We start from the raw sequence: 22710 nt of genomic DNA, 5'->3' as shown, positions 1-22710 counted from the left end.
TCCGGGTCCCCGCCAGCCCAGCCTCTCTCCTGACTGTCGCGCGAAGCGGCGGTTGACTAACGCGGGTCAGCCGTTCTGATGAACACAGGGGGGCCGGACGGGCCTGCTGGCTCGGACTCCACGCGGAGGCAGAGCGCTCCCTGAGCCGCAGTTGAAGAAACCGCTCTCGGGCTGGACGAAGGCGGAGCAGCAGCTCAGACTGGGCCAACAGAAGAGCCTTACAATGCCTGGAGCAGTCCGAGGACAGCCCCCGGCGCGAGGCACTCTGGGACTTGTAGTTCGCTTCCCAGACAGCGCTTTTTCCCACTTGGTCTCCCCGCCTTTCAATGTCGCTTTTATTCTTCCCTTCACCTCCCAGCCCTCCGACTTCCTGGTCGTCGCACGTCCTCACGTATGACTACACTACCCAGAAGTCTCCTCTTCGTGTCCCAGCGCGGGCGGTCGCCGGCGGTTCCTCTGGACTACAGGTTCCAGAAGTCCTATGCAGAAGTGCTTCCCTTTCTCATTTCCAGGACCACAATTCCCAGAGACTTCGGCTTCACGGCGTTTCTCTTTTTGCCCGATCTCTCCTGGAGCTGGCTGGGCTTCGGCCGGCCAGAGGTCCACAGCGACGACGTGATCCGTCGTGAGCGGGTCCCAGAGTTTCCTCGGCGGCCCTTTTTTCTCTCCCCTCGGTCGTCCCCCTTGCCGGCTGTCGCGGCTGGCCTGAGCAGTGACCTGGCGGGTCGCGCCTGCGCTCTGCCCTGTTTCCTGCCTGGCTGGTGGCGGCGGCCATTTTGTTCATCCTCCTCCTCCTCCTGCTCCTCCTGGTTGGAGCGCAGTGTCCGGAGCGGGCTGGGGGGAGAGAGCCCAAGAGCAGGGTTCGGTACCTTTTCCTCTGTCCCCAGCCGGTGCCCAGAGCCCCCCTCCCCTTCTTCCCCACCCCCTCCCCTCCCCAGCCCTGCCCTCCCCCTTGTCCCGGGATCGCTCCGTCGCACCCACCATGATGGAAGACGACGGGCAGCCCCGGACTCTGTGAGTACCCGAGACGAGGGGTGCCAGGCGCCAAGAGGCCCGGGCACCGCGGGACGCTAAGGGAGGGAGCAGGAGAGACTGGGTCGAAGCCGGGACTCTAGGCGGCTCCCTGACCAGGGCGGCGTGGACGCGAAGTGCATTCCTCATCTGTCCCCTTTTCCTTGGGAAGGAAATCCTCCCTTCCCCCAAACACAGTCACTTCCTGGGGTCTGGGGCTTGTCTCGACCTTTTTCTCTGGCGCCCTTCTTTGCATGCCCTCCCTAGGCCGGGTTTCTGCACGGCTGAGGCTGTCAGGCCCAGGAGAACTCCTGCACCCCCTGCGCGTTGGGCACCCTGGGCTGGGCCTGGAGCTGCCGGTGCCCACGGGGAAAGGGCCTGGCGGGGGTGGGATTGGGGGTGGGCCCTGCGGGCCCCGAGAAATTAGTACTCACCCCTTACACGTCCTCAGCTCTAGTCGCTCCCGGCTCTTCTCCCCAGCTAAGCTCTCGGAGGAAGCAGGATACTCTTTTACCACTCAAGCCCCTTCTCTCTTTATGCCCCACGTGCCCCCGCCCACGCTGTCAGAAACACCCGCCTAGCGCCCGCTACTTTTGAAGTGCATAAGGGATACCTTTTGCTGCCCGAGCATCTTTCCCTTCTTGGATAAAGAAGTTTACTTTGAGCGCTCCCTACGCTAAACTGACAACCAGTTGTTAAACTCCTTTTGCTCTCTAGGTGTTGCCTCTTCCTAATCTGTTTGTGCGTCGAAACCTTCAGAGTTGGCTAAAATTATGTCTTCATCCGCTATTTGATGTGTGTCTTCTGAACGCTTTTTCTCCTCTCTTGCTGTTGCTTTTTACCTGAAGCCCAATCTAATGAATGAATTCTATCTTACAACCACTTAATTCTGGTTTCCTGCCTTTCCCAATGAAGAGTGATGACTCAGCATTTGCATTCCTTTCTGAGTAGTGTGGCACTCCTTCTGCATCTTTTTTTTTTTTGTTTTTAAAGTCTGAATAGTTTTTAATTAAATGTTTAAGTTGGGCATCCTAATTTCCCGGCCTCTCCAGGTTCAGCACTCCTACCTTGAGTACCAAGGAGTCAGATCGCTGCTTTGTTTCTCTTGCCTCTCCTGGTATTGATAGGATCATAGTCCACTTGGCTCTGCTGTCTGATGGGGAAATTACTTTTTGGGGAATAGATAAGGTGGATGGGCACTCGAGAAGTTTGACTAGCTTCACATCTCTTCACTCCTACCAAAGAAAGGATGCTCCTTAAAGAAGACAGATGTTCAATATTGATAGAGATTTTTTTGTGTGTGGCCTTGTACAGGAATAAATGTGTTCTCTAACGTCTCACTAAAGAATCCATCCCGTTTTGAGAATCTGAGGCCTACTGAAGCACATCAAATGCTTCAATGAAATGCTTGTTTAGTAGAACGTCTTTGTGTTTTGTGTTGTCTTCCATTTCTGCCTTCTCTCCCTAGAAGAAAGAATTGGGACACACTTAAAATTTGTCCTTCAGGCCAGGCGCGGTGGCTCACACCTGTAATCCCAGCACTTTGGGAGGCCGAGGCGGGCAGATCACGAGGTCAAGAGATCGAGACTATCCTGGCCAACATGGTGAAACTACGTCTCTACTAAAAATACAAAAATTAGCTGGGCGTGGTGGTGCGCGCCTATAGTCTCTGCTACTCAGGAGGCTGAGGCAGGAGAATCGCTTGAACCCAGGAGGTGGAGGTTGCAGTGAGCCAAGATTGCACCACTGCACTCCAGACTGGCGACAGAGCGAGACTCTGTCTAAACAATTAAAAAAAAAAAAAAAGAAAGAAAGAAATTTGTCCTTCAACATCTGTTGAAGCCAAGACTTGGTGTTGAGTTACAATGTGTACTTTGATATAAGCATCTGGGAAAGCTAGACTTAAAGACTAGCTAACATGTATTTAACAAAGATAAAAGTTACATCGTATCTAAAAATCTGAAGTGTCATCATCACACACTGAATGATTGATAAATACTCATGGTAGGGGTCTCATTTACTGTATCTGTCTGTTCCTTACCAAGAGGAATGTCTGGTTTTGTAGTGCTCAAGAATGTGCTTTTTTGATGTCTTTTATTTATTTTTGCATCTACCTTGTCTTCATCCCTATCAGAGTTTCTCCTTGAGACTAATAAGCTAACTTCTTTGTCACTTATTTCCTTCCTCTACCTTCTCTAATCTCTTGTTCTTTCTTTGAAACAGTTAAGTTGTCTATGTTTACAGTTCTCTAAAACTGTGACATGTGTTCATATGAATAAATAGACATCTTAAGCTCTGTTGTTTTGTATGTCAGTACGTGTTTACTATTCTGTCTTCCTTTTTCTTTCTCCCACCCTTTCCCATGGGGACTTTTTCTTTTTCTTTCTTTTTTTTTTTTTTTTTTTTTTTAAGAGAAGGACTACTACATCTTCCTAGGTCTTATCCCTGCAGCACTTAGTTCACTGCCTGGAACATAAGAGGTACTCAGTGTTTCTACAATGATTGTACTTCTTTCATTAAATTAGTATTAAGTTCTTTTTTAAAAGTCCTGGTTGAACTAAGATTGTAGGCAGACATTACTGTCACACGTGGTGCAGTCTGTTGACTTTTATATATTTTTTAAAACTTTCAAATGTAAAGTCTTGAGATAAAAACAAATGTTTCACAATTGGGATTTTTATTAGAGTTTAATACAAATAATGCATAGTAGTTTTTCCAAGAGTACATTTTACATATTCTCAAAGGGTTCTATTAGATATAAGTAACATGATGAAAACTTTGAACATGATTTTAGACGTTGATATCTAGTAGGGTTTTATTTTGTTTATGGAGATCTTATATTTTACATTGTGAGCTATGGATTAGGTTTTTCAAGTGGCCAGTATGTTTTAAAAGAATGTGTTCTTAACAAAGCTTATCTTAAATTGTTTCCTTAAGATGCCTGTGTGTTACTAGTGAGGTTTTTTTCCTGCAGACACACACAAGCTAAGACATATGGTTCTATCTTCAGAAAACAATATGGTGTTTAGAGCCTAGGTAGGTCTTTAAATATTCATTACCTACAGTATTACTAATTTATTTGATGGTATTTAAAGTGGCATAGAATTGCTTTGATGTTGAGCCTAAATTTCTATTTGTCATATAGTTGCTTTAAAGGTCTGTTTTCTGATGTTCTTCATTCTCATTTGACATTTATTTTGGGGTATTATGCATTGAGTAACTTGTGATCTAAAAAAACAAACAAGATCATGCTGTGTAATACTGGTGTTGGAACTGGACTGTCTGACACCTGCCTTGTGGGACACACGTTTCAGGCTTGGGTTGTGTGTAGCTTTGTAGTGCAGTGATTTGATCCATGGTATATCTGAACCTACAATATGACACTAAATTGTAATAGTGTTTTATTGTAGCTTATTTTCTTCGTCTATCTGATGCACCAAAATTGCTAGGAATTCATGTAATACCATGTTATGCAATCCCTTCCTTTAAGGCAATTCTTTCTTCCTGGAAATAAGCTAATGATTTAGAGTATAATCTGAATAAGAGCAAAGCAGAAGAAAATTCTATAAAACATTACAAAATTGACTGGCTATACCATGGATTTGTCTATACTGTTGCTATAATCAAGCCCCTCATTCAAATTCAACTTAATCATATTCTTTGTTTCTTTAAAGTAAGAGAGTGAGTGTGTGTGTGTGTGTGTAAATGTGAATATCTCATATATATAGTTGGTCAATTTAGTTGTACCTCCTGCAACTCTCTTCCATCATACCTTCTTCCTAAAATGAAATACTGTACTGACGAGCAATTAATTAGAGATCTATTGAAGAATATTATTGCAAAATCTCTTCTTGTATAGGACTTGTCAAGAACAAAAGCAGAACTGTTACGGAAATTTAGGTATAGTGTTTTGTGTGAAAATGCTGATAATTTCAGCCTTGGTAGGGCTACTCTTTTCAGAGTGAGAGCACATTCAGTGTTGAAAAGTGTCATTAGTCTTCTGAAAGGCATGATATTCTTAACTTAAAATTCTGCCCAGTCAGACACAAGTAGTAGTTTGGCAATGTGAACTTCTGCCTACTGTGAAACTGCTAAGTTTCTAGCCTCAAATTGGATTTTAACCCTGATGCTAGGGATAAAGTTGTCATTTTCAGTTTTTAATGCTTCAGTTCCTACAGTTCCTGTTCTTAGAAGACAAAATAGACTCTAAGGTATGCCTCTTTTAAATTTTTTCCTTGAGTTAAAAATCATTCTGGTATTTCCTAAGTGTTTACTCTTTGAATTGACCTCTCAATACAAAAATTGGAGCCATTTGTCTTTTTTCTGTTATTTCGTATATGTTCTTTAGGTAGAAATTATATATTTAAAGACTTGGAACTTTAGGTTGACTACTTCATAACCAGAGCAGAAAGAAAGTGAAGTGTAGAAGCTGTAATTTGGAAAGAATAAAGATATCATTTCAATGAACTACCAAGAGATGATCTTACTAGGTCAGGCATTGAACTTTGTCTTAAATATTTTTGTTAGTATTTATTTTGGGACAGATTATTTTATGATAATGTAAAGGTACTTACAACAGAATAGAACAGTACTTTAAAAGCTATACAATACGTCTCAAGTGTTATGATGCATGAAGGCAAATGTAAATGAAAAAGCAATCTGAAATTTGGGTACAAGAACTCAGTAAAAGAAAAGGGAGTCTGAAATTTGGGTAAAGTTTAGGTGAAATTATATAGTGAATCATGGCCTCTTAATCCTGATAAATTAAGATATTGTGTGTGTTGTTATGGAAGGCCTTTCATGTTAGTTTTTGAAATTGAGTTTGCTGCTTAACACTTAACTTTGAGTGAAGATAATTTGAAAAATAGGAAACCTTAACACTGGATCTTTTAATAAATATTTCATGACATTCTAAACTTAGATATTAACATTTTCTCTTTGCCTTCAGTGCTAGAAATGTAAATTAATGTATCTAAATATGCCTCTAGAAATTCTTTAAGATCTGTAACTGACAGGAAATAGGTTGACTTGGAATAAGGATTTATTTTTGTTTTTCAGATGAAGTTTCGCTCTTGTTATCCAGGCTGGAGTGCAATGGCATGATCTCAGCCCACTGCAACCTCCGCCTCCCGGATTCAAGCGATTCTCCTGCGTCAGCCTCTCCCAAGTAGCTGGGATTGCAGGCGCCTGCCACCACGCCTGGCTAATTTTTTGTATTTTTAGTAGAGACGGGGTTTCACCATGTTGGCCAGGCTGGTCTTGAACTCCTGACCTCAAGTGATCCACTCTGCCATGGCTTCCCAGAGTGTTAGGATTACAGGTGTGAGCCACCGCACCTGGCGGAATAAAGATCTTATTAAGCAGTGACAACTTTTATTGTGACTATTAGATACAGAAGGTAACTAATGCCCATACAGTTTTTCCTGAAGAAATCGATGTTTAAACAGTAATGGAAATAGAAAACTATTTAAAATGTATTATATTAAAGTGATAATTCTATTTTAATTTTATTATTAGCTAGCTTCAATATGTGAAATTGAGTTTTATCCATCCGTCTTTTCTCTTAGAAATGAGCCAACTAGCCCTTTAGGCAAGGAACCTAATGTTTAGAAGCTCAAGATCGCTTGTTCGTTTTTCTTTTCTTCTTTTTTTGGAGATGGAGTCTCACTGTGTCCCCCAGGCTGGAGTGCAGTGATGCGATCTTGGCTCACTGCAACCTCGGCCTCCCAGGTTCAAGCGATTCTCCTGCCTCAGCCTCCCGAGTAGCTGGGATTATAGGTGTGCGCCACCACACCCGGCTGATTTTTGTATTTTTAGTAGAGATGGGGTTTCACCATGTTGGTCAGGCTGATCTCAAACTCCTGACCTCATGATCCGCCCGCCTTAGCCTCCCAAAGTGCTGGGATTACAGGCATGAGCCACCGTGCCCGGTCAGTTGTTCATTTTTCTTACAGGTAGGTCTACTCTGTACAAAAATCATTTCAGAGATACAGGCTTACAAACGCCTACGAGTTAAGAAGGGGCAAGCAGTCTATGGCTGGCTCATAACCCAATAACCTTTTACTCCTGCTGGAAAAAGTATGTCACTACATTTGCCTGCTGATGGATCGGCTCTTTAATTAGGAGGAAAAGGTGGCACAGTGAACGTAAACCAGTTTGTCACTTGTTTAGTCCTCTATTTAAGTAATATTGGATGTGTGTTTCAATTTTAGAGCAGGGACACTAAGGTTATTAGTATTCATTGCAATAAAATTCTTAACTGGAAAATTGCTACTAATTCTTAATTGGATCTTTTCAGTTTTTTACTTAACCTAAGCTTTCTCAGTCTATTTTTCCCTTTGAGTATTCCATTTTAAAGCATATTGTGTATTTAATGTGGCAACTATGTTGCAAGTCTTATTTTGGTCTTAATACTCAGTTTCCAGATGTAATATATTACAAGTAGAAAAAGAAATTTACTTTCCAGAATGAACTTTGTTAAATTTTACAGATATTGTTTGGTTTATGAGGTTGTTCATAATGGATGCAAATTTGAGGAATTATGCATAGAATACCAGAAAGACTTAAGTGTTTGGCAATTTATTGAGATAAATTAAGATAAATCGATAGAACAAGACATAAACCAAGGTGGTCATCTCTGCGTGGTGAAGTAGCATTTTTTTCTTTTCTTTTTTAAACTTTCCTGTATTTAAAATCTTTTACACAAAACACATACATTCAATTTGTAATTAGAAAAAAAAAACCCAAATTTTTAAATGTCCATAGTCAAAAATATACCTGGATTTGTCTTAATTTTTCTCTGAATTTCTTAAGAAATCTTTGTATTTGCTTTTTTATCTACATTAAGATATATTTTGTTGGCTGGGCATGGTGGCTCACTCCTGTAAATCCCAGCATTTTGGGAGGCCCAGGCGGGTGGATCACTTGAGGTCAGGAGTTTGAGACTAGCCAGGCCAACATGGTGAAACCCCGTCTCTACTAAAAATACAAAAATTAGATGGGCGTGGTGGTGCACGCCTGTCGTCCCAGCTACCTGGGAGGCTGAGGCAGGAGAATTGCTTGAACCTGGGAGGCGGAGGTTGCAGTGAGCCGAGATTGCACCACTGCACTCCAGCCTGGGCGACAGAGTGAGACTCCATCTCAGAAAAATGCATATATATTTTGTTGATTCTGATGCATTATAGACTAGGAAATTTTATATTTTTCCCTGCTCTCCTAAAATGAAGTAGTGAAGACATCATTGCAAGTAACCTTACTTAGCCAAAAACAAAACAACAAAAACCCTCCACCCTCTGTATGTTTTACTATAACTTTACTCTAATTCTGTTCTTTGTTCATGTAATTGCTTTGGTTGGGAGTCTAAGATAAACTCACTTTATGTTTAATATCCTATTACAGTCAGGTGTTTTAATGAATTAGTATTTGTTGTATTTGTGTGTGTGTGTGTGTGTGTGTGTGTGTGCTATAAATTATTTTTAATTAGAAATTGTAGTTATCTTGAGACCGGTTTAAAATTTTAACAATTAGAATAAGATAAGAAAATTATATCCAGGATACAGAATAATAATGCCATTGGGGTATACAAGATCACATTGATTTGTTTTTTAAATGTCTTTCAGAGTGGTATTTTAGTGGCCTAAGAACAATTGTTATTTTCCTAAATAAGGGTTAATCTTACTTTCATAGGATCAGGTTTAATTGGAGAAATTTTATTGAAAACAGAGGAAGTTAAAGTGAAATAAAAGGTGGCCGGGCGCGATGGCTCACGCCTGTAATTCCAGCACTTTGGGAGGCCAAGGCGGACCGATCACCTGAGGGCAGGTGTTCGAGACCTGCCTGACCAATACGATGAAACCCCGTCTCTACTAAGAACACAAAAATTAGTCAGGCATGGTGGCATGCACCTGTAATCCCAGCTACTCGGGAGACTGAGACAGGAAAATCGTTTGAATCTGGGAGGCGGAGGTTGCAGTGAGCTGAGATCATGCCATTGCACTCCAGCCTGGGCAGGCAGCAAAAGCAAAACTCCATCTCAAAAAAAAAAAAAAAAAAGAAAAAAAGGTGATGAATTAAATGATAACACATTAGAGCCAGAGCTAAAGGAAAAATTGCTGATAACGTATTTTTTTCTTGTGCAGATACGTAGGTAACCTTTCCAGAGATGTGACAGAAGTCCTTATACTTCAGTTGTTCAGTCAGATTGGACCCTGTAAAAGCTGTAAAATGATAACAGAGGTAAGATCTTCCCAGTTCCATGTGCTGACATTAGCATGATGGGTTGATTAGCATGATTTTAAAATTGCGTTATAAGCCTCAAGTTATTCTGGTGGAGAGATTTGTGTTGTGTTGACTTATTACTTTGCTTTGGCTCACAAACTAGGCTTAGGATGGAGTTTTATTTGAGAGGGCAAAGTTTCTGTGCTGTTAATCTCAAACGGTCATTCTTTGTGGTGTGGTTATCTTGAAGTGATTCTGCTTTTAGAACACTATTAGAGCTCATTTCAGAGTGGTGAAAAACTGGAAAGTATTTCATACAATTCCAATAAGAATGTTAACGATTTGGACAGTATATGTTCGTGTGTGAGAACACGAGGTTATATGTGTAGTGTGCAGGACTGTTTGTCTCTTGTGTCTGTAGCAAATACTTAACCTTTTTATGCTTTCCTGCTAAGACTGTAGCAGCACCTGATGAGTCATGTTTTAGGCTTTTTTTCCTTGTCTTTTTGTTCATTGATCAGCTTTTTTTTTTTTTTTTTCTTTTTGTCTGTTTATACTAGATACTGCAGTAAGTGCTAGAGATACGCTGGTGAATAAAGATAATTCCTCATCCCATAGAATTTTACAGTTTAGTAGGGAGACAAAGGAGTTAGCAGGCACTTAGGATATAGGATAATAAAGGCTCCAGAAGCAGACAACTTAAAGTGCTGTGGGAGCAAATGGGTATCCAGCGCAGCCTGAGGTCAGCGAGTGGCTTGTTGGAGGAGTCACTGCCTAGGCGGAAACCTTAAAAGGATAGTAGTACATACTGGCTAGAAAGGAATTGAGGGAAGAAGGGATTCCAAATAAAGGGAACTTTGATCCAGGTTGGTAGGGAGAGCAGGAGTGCTTAGGGCAGAGAGGGAAAAATAGAACCTGTAGCATTGTTGTAGTTTAAAATGGAATTAGTCAGAAGAGATGGCAGGAGTGTATGGAAAGGGCTAGAAACTGTGCTGAGAAGTTTGTTTGGTTCTGAAACGGAGAGCTGTTAAAAATCTTTAAAGTGCTTTGGCCTTTTGATTATCTTTCCCAACTAATGACAGTCATCATTTTGTTCTGGTGTATTATATTTTTCTTTCCTGCCTTTAATTATTCGTGCTTTCATCGATCAGAAATTTCCTTTGCACTAGGCACTATACAAGGTACTGGAGATATAATGGAGAGACAGCCAAATGAGTTCTCCAAGCAAATGGGGATGTAAGCCATGAAGAGAATAAAACCAAGTTCTGTGATGATTGGAGGGTTGGTGCTATATAGGCTAGGTGATGAGAGATGTCACCTCTTTGAGCTGAGACGACTAACAAGATGGTGCTATCTATGGTAACAGCTGGAGGCAGAGGAAACAGCAAATACAAAAGTCTTGAGTTGGTAATGAACTTGTGTTTGTGGAATCAAAGGCTGATTACTAGAGCCTGGTGAGGGATGGAGGGAAATGAGTCTAACTAACAGCAGGATTCAGAATCACAGGGCATTATGGGCCATGACATAGTTTGGGTTTTACTCTGGTCACAGTGGCAGACCAGTGGAGGGGCTTAAGCAGGGGGATGAGGTGCCAAGATTTGTATTTTTAAGCTTACTACTGTATGTAGAGAATGTCTGTTATATGGAGAATAGATTATAGCGGGCAAGAGCAGAAGGAGAAAAACCATCTGGATTTGCTTCACTAGTCTAGGTAAGAGATGATGGAGGCTTAGTCTCAAACGTGCTAGCCGAAGTCAAGATAAGGACAGAGGTTGATAGATTTGGAATATATTTTGGAGGTAGAATTGATAGGACTAGGTTGGCTGTGGGACATAGGGAAAGGAAGAAATCGGGAAATACCCTAAGATTCATGTTAATGCAGTTGCATAGGTGGTAATGCTATTTATTTGCTAAAATGGGGGTGATGTGTTGGATGTCACCACAGGGAGTGGTGTTAATCAGGAATTGTGTTTTGGCAATGTTAGATTAAAGCATGAGTTAGACATTCAAGTGGACGTTAGATTAGGCAGTTGGATAAAGTAGTTTGGAATTCTGGAGAGACCAATGCTGAAGCTTGCAGTGGTATTTGAAGCCATGGGACTAGGTGAGTTCACAGAGAGAGAATGATGGTGAAGAAGAGCACAGAGGCCATGAGGTCTGAGCCCTGGACCAGCTCAACATTTAGAGTTTGCATAAAGGAAGAAAGATCCTATGGTGAGGAAACAGGAAAACCTGAGTGTGGTAGGATACAGAGAAGAGAATGTTTAAAGGAGGATGGTGGTCAGCTGTAGTGAATTCTGCTTGGAAGTAAAGATTAGGATGGAAAAGGGATCACAGATGCAGCAGAGAGGTCATTGTTGAGCTCTACATGCAGTTTCAGTGGCATGGTTGGCTTAGAAGCCGACAGAAGTAGGTTTAGGAGAGAACGCGTTGTGAGAAAGTGGGGAAAGAGTCACCAGAAAATTTTTGAGAAACATTTGATAAAGATTTATTTTAACAGTATTTTTTAAAACCCCATGTATACATATAGCTATTTGAAGGGTAGAGGGACTCAGAATGAATTTTCATAACTTCCGTATTCTAGAACTCTTAGATTTGAACTTGTAAAGTCTCATATTTCCCTGTCTTGACATTTATGTCATCCAACAAAAATTGGTGACAACACTAAATAAGGTAGGGACATAATTGATTTTTTTGGCCGGGCGCGGTGGCTCAAGCCTGTAATCCCAGCACTTTGGGAGGCCGAGACGGGCGGATCACGAGGTCAGGAGATCGAGACCATCCTGGCTAACACAGTGAAACCCCGTCTCTACTAAAAATACAAAAAAAAACTTAGCCGGGCGAGGTGGCAGGCGCCTGTAGTCCCAGCTACTCGGGAGGCTGAGGCAGGAGAATGGCGTGAACCCGGGAGGCGGAGCTTGCAGTGAGCTGAGATCCGGCCACTGCACTCCAGCCTGGGTGACAGAGCGAGACTCCGTCTCAAAAAAAAAAAAAAAAAAGGTAGGGACATAATTGATTTTTCTTTTTTTTTTTTTTAAGAGACAGGGTCTGACCCTGTTGTCCAGGCCGGAGTGCAGTGGTGCCATCATGGCTCACTGCAGCCTCCAACTCCTGGGTTCAAGCGATCCTCCCACCTCAGTCTCCCAAGTAGCTGGGATAGCACCACCACACTTAGTTCATTTTTAAATGTTTTTGTAGAGATTAGTTTCACCATATTACCCAGGCTGGTCTTGAACTCCTAGGCTCAAGTGATCCTCCTGCCTTATCCTGCTAAAGTGCTGAGATTATAGGCATGAGCCACTGCACCCAGCCATAATTGATTTTTTTTTTTTTTTTTTGAGACGGAGTCTCGCTGTGTTGCCCAGGCTGGAGTGCAATGGCATGATCTCGGCTCACCGCAGCCTCAGCCTCCTGGGTTCAAGCGATTCTCCTGCCTTAGCCTCCTGAGTAGCTGAGACTACAGGTGCGTGCCACCAAGCCCCGCTAATTTTTTTTTTTTTTTTTTTTGTATTTTTAGCAGAGACTGGGTTTCACCATGTTGGCCAGGATGGTCTTGATCTTCTGACCTTGTGAACCGCCCACCTCGGCCTCCCAAAGTGCTGGGGTTACAGGCAGGAGCACTTTTTTTGTTTTTGTTTTTGTTTTTGAGACAGATTCTGGCTCTGTCGCCCAGGCTGGAGTGCAATGGCACAATCTTGGCTCACTGCAACCTCTGCCTTCCAGGTTCAAACGATTCTTCTGCCTCAGCCTCCTGAGTAGCTGGGATTATAGACATCCACCACCAAACCCGGCTGATTTTTGGAATTTTTGGTAGAGATGGGGTCTCACTGTGTTGGTCAGGCTGGTCTCGAACTCCTGACCTCAAGTCATCCAGCTACCTCAGCCTCCCAAAGTGCTGGGATTACAGGTGTGAGCCACTGTGCCCAGCCCATAATTGATTTTTAGGATGTCACTTGGTGGTGTAAATAAGAAGCTTCCAAAGGGTATAAACTCTAATACAGAGTATCTAGCAGCTATTTATTTTTCTTTCATAAATTTCATTTCAGTATATGAGAAATCCTTTTTCCCCATAGTTTTATGATTTTTTTTACTTTGGATTTGTTAGCATAGATTCTAGCTTTCCTTATATAATACAAATATATATTATTGATTCTAAGTCAAAATTTTTTAGAGTTTTATTATCTCTGATAGTTGGGATGTGACTTAGAAATAAATGGTGTCTTAAATTAGGTGAAATGCAGTGTGATGTGAATATATGAAGTATGTGATATCAATGAATATATGTGTATATGTACATGCACGTGCATACATTGATTGGGAGCTGGCCTGCTATTAGATAGATTTGAAACTGGTGTTCACGAGTAGACTAGTTTCCTAAAGTGTATGGGATTGTCATAGATCTACCATTGGACCCCTGTATGTTTTGCTGTGATTATCAGTGTTTTCCTTCGAGATCACTGGGGCAAAAGAGATAGGAGTGAAAGGAAAACTCAACTGGCACAATTTTAGCCTCTTATTTATTTTGATGTCCTTTCTTCAGTGAATATTTATGGTAAATGTAATAACTCTTTTACAAGAAGAATTTACATGTGTGTTTTAATTTGAAGTCTTCCCCCATTTCCTTTCTTTACCTCTTAAGAACAGCATTCACGTGGCTGCAACAGTAGGATTTTGTATGAGAGCCCATAGTTTTGTTGTCAGTATTAACGATCCCACTTTTTTTCCCTCAAGGAAATGCCTTCTGGTTCCTTTGCCACTGTTGTTTAGACGTCTTATTTTGGATTTTTCTTCTAAAACTTTCCTGGAATGAAAAACTGTGGTTGTTGAAAAGATCTTTATTTTATCTGGTATATTTATCCCTTGTAAGTCCAACTAGAATTCCACATTTTAAATATTATTCTTACAGGGCATTTTACATTGAATAATGATAACTGTTTGTAGCCTTACATAAAAATATATACTTGTACAGTTGTGCAGCTCTTCAGTATAGGTTGCAGTTTCATAGAAATTCGTTTCCAGTTTGGTTGTCAGGTGAGAATGTTGCTATAGCTTGGGTAGTACTACTTTCTTCACATCTTTATAAATGTGTTTTAGGAAACTACTGTCAAGCATAGGGTTGCAGAACATATTTAATATAGATTTTTTATATGGTGTTTTTATTATGTAAAATTGTAGCTTTGTCTTGGAATATTTTATTCAGATACATTTTCAGAACCTCTTTTCTTGATCACCGCTGTTGTTTCTCTGATCTTTGAAAGACCAAATTCAAAGTATATAGAATCTTCAGTACATTAGACTATTTTGGAAGGTAGGGAATTCATTTCAGTCGCTGGTTGTAAAGCTTAAATTTTCCTGTTTTTATTTTCATTCTTTCCATATCCAGAAAAGAAATCGATAAAATTCAGTCTTTGTAGCAGTATAGAATTCCATCATTTGTAGTATTGATCCTAATTTTGATCAGGAGTAGTTTATAAAGTTGGTTCATTCTGTATTTCTGTATCCTGGGATACCACTTACAGAGGATTATGATGCATAAGTAGAACATATTTTAAAAATAATGTTGGAGAAGGAAAGCAATGGTAAGGAGTGGTCCTCATCAGATCTGAGTTTGAGGTTTTATTTGGTTTAATATAAGCTTCTATTTTATATTTAACAGACTTCACCAGAATTCTTTATTTTCATTTAATACTGATGCTCATGATTCTACAACTGCTTTTATAGTTCCGTTTGAGTTCAGTAGTATTCTGAGGTGCAAAGTCAGGTTTAGCTTTAAATCTTATTTTAAAAGTGTTAGGCTTTCATAAGCTTATGCAGTCTCACCTTGTACATTCCTAGCTATCAGTAATGTTTTTTCCTGGATTTTCTTCTCAGCAACCCGATAGCAGAAGGGTCAACTCTTCTGTTGGATTTTCTGTTTTGCAGCATACAAGCAATGACCCATATTGCTTTGTGGAATTTTATGAACACAGAGATGCAGCTGCTGCATTAGCTGCTATGAATGGGAGAAAAATTTTGGGAAAGGTAAGATAATAGGATGATGGCACCTTATGAGTACATATATTTGCATGTTAAACTAGTTTGTATTCTTTCTAGGCAAATTTTTGAACAGATACTCGGCTGCTGAGTGATGGTTTTGCTTTATTCAGCTTAGTGCTTTTACAAAAATAACCCTGCTTGATAAATGATTTGATAAGTGGTAAGTGTTGTAACTCATGACATGCCTAATAATTTTATTAAATATAATCTTTATTTTTAGGAGGTCAAAGTAAACTGGGCAACCACACCAAGTAGCCAGAAAAAAGACACTTCCAGTAAGTACTCCTGCTGCATTTTACTGTGGAAGAGTTCTCAAATTATCCAGGAAGCATTACCAGCTTAAATAGGGGTTTTCCCTCCTCTAGAGTTGCCTTAAAAAGGTTTTAGTGGCTGACTTCTTAAGTATTTGATTACCAAATGCTCTGATTTCAGATCACTTCCATGTGTTTGTTGGGGATTTGAGTCCAGAAATTACAACAGAAGATATCAAATCAGCATTTGCCCCCTTTGGTAAAATATCGTAAGTATCATAATCAGTACTACACTCAGTTGTGATAGGCAGAATTGTATATGATTAACTTATAATTGAATTAAGATTTTCTTTCTCTAGTTAGTATGGTTTTGTTTTGTTTTGTTATTTTTTATTTATTTTGGTTTGTTTTGAGTAGTGGATGTTGTTGAAAATGTTAATGTCATTTCAGTGTCTTGGGGTCTCGTTTTCATCTAATCCTGTGTATAATATGTTAAAAAAATTTAAGTGATTGTTTGTTATCTTTGAAGCAGATGTTTGAATGGTAAAACTTATAAAGTCTAGCTTTTTTGTCATGTGTTTTCAAAATTTGGTGGTTTAGGATAATGAGTTAATCAAAAGTAAATGTGATTTATACTGTGTAAGAGTTGAATAACTTTTATAGGAGGAATTTATAAATGGGAGAGTAGGTAAATCCTTGAATATATTGTGATTAAATTGGAAATGTTCATGTTTTATTATGATAAATGTGTTTTTGATATTTTAGCTGTAAGTGAAAAGTACTGTTATACTATTAAAATGTTTCAATGTATGAGTCATAAATGTGGGTTTAATTAGTAGATGTTTTTTGTTAGTGATATTTGATTCTACTAGTTAAGAGGCAAATGTGGTTTGATTTTTAACAACATTTATGCTCAGATTTTACTGTTGTTACTTGGTAAAAAAAATATATTGGAAAACTAAAAATGATTATGAATTGTAGAAAATGTTTATCATAATTTATCTTTCTGATTAAAATCAGTTTATTTTGTATATTTCCTGTAGATTTAAATTAAACATCTTAGTACTACTTTACAGGAAAGTGTTTCAACTAAGAACAACAATATTTTCTCTATTCAATTTGTTGTTCTATAGATTTAATTTCTTTAAAAGATTTAATTCTTAACTTTCTGTTTTGATATTTGCTTTGCTTTTTAATCTAAATGTGGTAAGTAGTACTATTTTAAAAATCAATATAAAAATAATACAGGTTGCTGTTTTTCAATCTTTATTTATACCTGAGACCTGCAGTTTTTCTTAAGTCCAAGTCACAATTAAAAGTAATAGCATTCTGGTTATTTTGCAGAATTGCTCATAAGAATGGACAGGATCTTGAAGGCTAACTGCAAGGAACTGTGCACACTGGAACTCAGTTGTAGATTTTTTTTCTCATTTCTATTTATTCTTATTATACATTATTTATATATACATATTTTAGTATTTACATTTTAACATTCTATATTCAGTGGAGTTCTATATTTCCAATCATTTAACTTACTCACTAAAATTTCTGTGTAAATTTGTTGTTTTCGTACTGGTGTGCTTAGCATTGTTGTTAGTTTTTTATTCTCCTTTCTTAAATTTCTGAAAATGTCAATTTTTCAAAATTTACAGCTGCCCAAACTCCAAAATGATGGTAGAGAATTGACCAAGAAAAATAAAGAAATCTGTTAACAGGCCATGTATGCCTTTTTAATTCCTATTTTTTCCTCTTTTTCAATTTTTTAATATTTCATATATTTTGTATCACTAGGCAGAAGACATTTAACTATTTAGAGATTGCATGGTAAAGTAGTTAGTATTGTTACAGTAATTTATAGAATCAGTAAACCTTAGAGGACACTAGTAAATAGAATATTAGAAAGGGAAACTGTTGTTCCTATTAATCTTCAAATTTGAGCATTTAGTTTAGAAAGCACAGGCTATTTGATTAGGTTGCATGTTTATTACATGTTTTTGTCCTACTGCTTTTTTCTAACAGGTAAAGAAGCATTAGGGAGAGTTCAGGAATGGTTGTAGTTAATTAGGGCTAACTGGAATTTTATTTTAAAAATGCTCACAATACAGTGTGTGTGGTTCCTTTTAGTTTTTATTTTGAGGGTGGCTCTTACTTCCCTCATTTAGCTGTGCTTCTTTTCACAGGGATGCCCGGGTAGTTAAAGACATGGCAACTGGAAAATCCAAAGGCTATGGTTTTGTATCTTTTTATAACAAACTGGTACGTTCTTCCATCTCAATTTATATTTTTTAATACTAAATTCAGTCATTAGTTACTTAATGTATTGAATCTGAAACTTGAATATACTTGAATGTTAACTGCAAACACAACTTTTATGTAATGTTATGTATGTTTTAATAATAGAGTATAATTTCATTCTTTCATAAACTCGAAAATAAATAGCTAGAAAAAGAATGATTATACTATAAGGAAGATTATTAAAATTGTGTTTGTACATTGGTAAAGGTCAGATGGATTTAGAAGTAAAGCCCAAGTCTACGACAGATGAGCTAATCTGAGAATTTAGAGAGTAGGTAAATTATATTCAGTTTTAACCGTGAAAATCTCAGTTCTAACTCTTCCTTTTAAATTACTGTTGATACTCTTATATGACTGGGATGTTAGTGACTACAGCAAATTATATAAATAATTTAAGCAATTCATCTTGATTTTTGCATATATTCTTTGTAAAAGAGGTACCAAAGTAAGCATTTGTGTTAACTATAACATTAAATAATAAAGTGGGCTTTGATTTTAAAGCAGTTTCAATAACTTAAATGACCTTTTTTTTTTTTTTTTTGAGATAGTCTCACTCTGTTGCCCAGGCTGGAGTCCAGTGGCGCCGTCTCAGCCCACTGCAACCTCCGCCTCCCGAGTTCAAGCAATTCTGCTGCCTCAGCCTCCGGAGTAGCTGAGATTACAGGCGTGTGCCACTAAACCCAGCTAATTTTTATATTTTTAGTAGAGACATGGTTTCACTTGTGTTGGCCAGGCTAGTCTCAAACTCCTGACCTCAAGTGATCCTCCTTCCTGCCTTGGCCTCCCAAAGTGCTGGGATTACAGGTCATCTACATTTTATTGAAGTGGTAAGATAAAGGGCCAGAGTATCTGTTTTTGCTTATATTGAATCACTCAAGTTCAAATCATTTTCTAGTTGGTAATAGTTCAGTTTTGTTTTGTTTAGGATGTTTAGTGAATTCATCTGCTGATTTGTATTGGATCCAGCAGTGCCGATGCTTTATTTAATCGTGCTGAGTCTTAGTTATCACTATTTTATTTGTGATTGTGCTTTCTTTCTTTTTTATCCATAGGATGCAGAAAATGCGATTGTGCATATGGGAGGTCAGTGGTTGGGTGGTCGTCAAATCCGAACCAACTGGGCCACACGTAAACCACCTGCACCTAAAAGTACACAAGAAAGTAAGATATATCCACTGTATGTGTTAAAATTATAGATTCTTCACAAAATCATGTATCATGTATTCATCTAGTCTCAATTTCTGATTTATTTATTTAAGAGACAGGATCTGGCTCTGTTGCCCAGGCTGGTGTGCGGTGGTGTGATCTTGGCTCACTGTGGCCTGAAACTCCTGGGTATAGGTGATCCTTTCACCTCAGCCTCCTGAGGAACTGGGACTACAGGGACATGCCACCATGCCCAGCTAATTTTTAAATTTTTAATAGAGACAGGGTCTGGTTATGTTGTCCAGGCTGGACTTAGTATTTAATTAGTGTTTCAAGACACTAATTTCATTTTATGTTTCGTTATCTGAAAATAATTGGGCTATGATATAAGTATTTTTGGAGCTGTGAATCACCTGATTTTATAGATCAAGTCTGTGTCAAATCATAGCATCAATAAAAATTATATTTTCTCCTCCCATTGAGGTATATCTTTTTTTTTTTTTTTTTTTTTTTTAAGGCAGAGTCTCGCTCTGTCACCCAGGCTGGAGTGCAGTGGTGTGATCTCGGTTCACTGCAACCTTTGCCTCCCAGGTTCAAGCGATTCTCCTGCCTCAGCCTCCTGAGTGGCTGGGATCACAGGCGTGTGCCACCACACCCAGCCAATTTTTGTATTTTTAGTAGAGATAGGGTTTCACCGTATTGGTCGGGCTGGTCTTGAGCTCTTGACCTCGTGATCCATCCACCTCAGTCTCCCAAAGTGCTGGGATTATAGGTGTGAGGCACTGCACCCTGCCTTAATTTTTGAATTTTTAGTAGAGACAGGGTTTCGTCATGATGGCCAGGCTGGTGTCGAACTCCTGACCTCACGTGATCCGCCCACCTCAGCCTCCTAGAGTGCTGGGATTACAGGCGTGAGCCACTGCGCCCAGCCTTATGCATATCTTAATAGTATATAGTAATTAACAAAAGACAGTTTTATAGTACCATATAACAGTCAACGTTTTTGTTTTGTTTCTGCATACAGACAACACTAAGCAGTTGAGATTTGAAGATGTAGTAAACCAGTCAAGTCCAAAAAATTGTACTGTGTACTGTGGAGGAATTGCGTCTGGGTTAACAGGTACAATGTTTGGTTTTCTAATCACCTCTGAGGAGCTTCATCACTATTCTTATGAATTTCATGATACACATCAGCCATGTTTTATTTGTATGTTTTGTTTTATAGATCAGCTTATGAGACAGACATTCTCACCATTTGGACAAATTATGGAAATAAGAGTTTTCCCAGAAAAGGGCTATTCATTTGTCAGGTAACACTCTACTTGAAATATCATTATTACTCTTACATTTGATTCGTTCTTTTCACTTACGTTCCCCAGGGTATCAGTGTCTGTTATTTTAGTGCTTCTTTGCAATATAGAAGTTTAAGCTACCTACCTAGTGTACTTTAGAAAAAAGTACCAACTTGCAGGTATAAACTGATGAGTCTCCATATTACTTACTATGTTAGGTTCTTAAAAAATAAAAAACAAAACCTATCATTTTTCTTTCTTAGATTTTCAACCCATGAAAGTGCAGCCCATGCCATTGTTTCGGTGAACGGTACTACGATTGAAGGACATGTGGTTAAATGCTATTGGGGTAAAGAATCTCCTGATATGACTAAAAACTTCCAACAGGTAATTCGATTTTTCATAGCACTTTTTAAGGTTTCCATCTTACATATCACATAAAAAGCTTTGGAAACTCTGTAAAATAAACAATAAAATAAAGCATATAGCTACTTTCAGTTGATTGTATTTCAAAATTGATTATTTGCGGTATTAACTGAATCTTAATACTTTCTTTTCACAGGTGTCACCACCCCAATAAACTTAGACAATGATAAATAACAGAGTCCTATTCACATAAGGGTGCTTACTTAGTTTTTCTCTTCCTTGTCTCCCACTCTTTCTTCATATACGGTGTTTCTTACGTGTTCCCTAAAACAATAATTTGCTTTTTCCTAGGTCGACTATAGTCAGTGGGGCCAATGGAGCCAAGTGTATGGAAACCCACAACAGTATGGACAGTATATGGCAAATGGGTGGCAAGTACCGCCTTATGGAGTATACGGGCAACCATGGAATCAACAAGGATTTGGAGTAGAGTAAGTTGTTTGGGTTTTTCCAGTATAGAAACATATGGTTCTGAAAAAATAAATAAAAGTGTGTTTTCCTAAGGAGAATCTATTTTAATTATATACATTGAGCTATTTGGCATTATGAGCATTATAGAAACAAATCTAACAAAATATGATTTATGAGGCTAAGGAATTACTTCTTATTACCTAGGTAGAAAGGAGGGATTGGGATAACATTTAGTGTGTCCTCTATGATCCCTGTAAGCAGTTGGTAGAATTTGATTTACATTTGTGATATACTTTTCTTTATTTTTGCATGTGAAAGATCTTTGTCCAGGTATATGCAGAAGTTTGATGGTTTTATGCCTATGTGGTATGTGTGAGAAATCTGAGGTTTGTGTGATACAAAGTAACTGCCTTTTTTTTTTTTTTCCTTTTTGTTGATAAGAGTGGGTTCCTCCTTTGTAATTCCACCACCCAGGGCCAGCCCATACCTTTATTTTCTGATTTCTTCCTTTGAGAGTCTTTCCAACATGAACTTGTGTTTTTAAAATTTGTTATGTAATAGATGATGTATTGAATCATTCACAATTTTTAAAAAATTAGTTTGCAGATACTCCTTAGACATCATTGTGCTAAGTTGTGGTTATCTTAAAAATATCGAAGACTAACACATATATCATTGACTTCTTTGATCTGTTTGTTGTAGGTGTGTTGATTTCTGGTTTTCTATTCTGTGATTAGGCTCTGCTTGATTTTTGTGTAAATACATACGTGATTTTTTCTTTCTTGTGTTTGCTGAAGATTTTTTTTTTTCTTCCAAGTCAATCACCTTCTGCTGCTTGGATGGGTGGATTTGGTGCTCAGCCTCCCCAAGGACAAGCTCCTCCCCCTGTAATACCTCCTCCTAACCAAGCTGGATATGGTATGGCAAGTTACCAAACACAGTGAGCCGGGACTCTTAAAAAAAATTGTAATTCACGATAGGCTTCGATTTCCTGTGACACTCTGAAGACATGAAAGTAGACATCGGAAAATGAAAATATTTATTTTAAAAATTGAAATGTTTGGAACCTTTAGCACAGATTTGCTTTGGTGAAGGACACATGTCTTCTAGTTCTGCCTTTTTAAGTTTTTGTTCATGATGGATATGAACATGATTTTTCTTTGTGTACAAAAACTAAAATAAAGTCAATAAAGACAATTCTGACTACAAATTTTGATATAATAGGAAAAATGGCTAATACATTTTGATTCTTAGATACTATTCCATTTTTATCTTGCTGTTCAGTATTTTAACTCACTGTGTTTTTAAAAGAGCAAAAAAGGGAGGATCGTGAAAACCTGGGAATCACATATAAGTTCATCCTGAATCTTGATACTCCCCTCCCCTTCCCTGAGGTGGACCACATTTGAAGTCAGCAGAGAAAAAGTGTGATATTCAGAAGAAATGCGTGATTTTGGAGTCGCTTTGGAGGAAATATTTTCTTTCTCTATGCCTAAAGAAACTGAAGCCAGACTGAAGTTTTGCACCCTAAAAAAGGAACAGCATTGTTTGAGTTACTTGAGCAAATGTCGGTGGTCCACGTTAAACATATTTTTAAAACTTCCAAAAGTGTCGATTATTAAAAT

General features: G+C 38.8%; 1 protein-coding gene across 6 annotated transcripts; it reads left to right on the top strand.

Annotated features, from left to right (window-relative positions):
* Window positions 1-483: 483 nt before the first annotated feature.
* Window positions 484-22282, top strand: TIAL1 (TIA1 cytotoxic granule associated RNA binding protein like 1). 6 transcript variants are annotated; one of them, XM_028826918.2, is made up of 13 exons: window positions 484-1014; window positions 3986-4047; window positions 9150-9246; window positions 15151-15249; window positions 15485-15539; window positions 15697-15784; window positions 17696-17771; window positions 18863-18971; window positions 19981-20076; window positions 20182-20266; window positions 20512-20635; window positions 20966-21105; window positions 21903-22282. In XM_028826918.2, exons 3-13 carry the CDS (start codon window positions 9235-9237, stop codon window positions 22027-22029), a joined length of 1011 nt encoding a protein of 336 aa, XP_028682751.1. In that variant the 5' UTR covers window positions 484-1014; window positions 3986-4047; window positions 9150-9234; the 3' UTR covers window positions 22030-22282. The 6 variants fall into 6 exon arrangements, with proteins under 6 accessions (XP_028682751.1, XP_015003793.1, XP_015003792.1 ...); XM_015148307.3 differs by having other exon boundaries at window positions 15100-15249; XM_015148306.2 differs by lacking the exon at window positions 3986-4047.
* The last annotated feature ends 428 nt before the right edge of the window (window positions 22283-22710 follow it).

Source organism: Macaca mulatta, chromosome 9, assembly GCF_049350105.2.
Source record: "Macaca mulatta isolate MMU2019108-1 chromosome 9, T2T-MMU8v2.0, whole genome shotgun sequence".
Classification (NCBI taxonomy): Eukaryota; Metazoa; Chordata; class Mammalia; order Primates; family Cercopithecidae; genus Macaca; species Macaca mulatta.
Note: the sequence above shows the minus strand (reverse complement) of the source record. Positions and strands in the feature narration are given on the sequence as shown.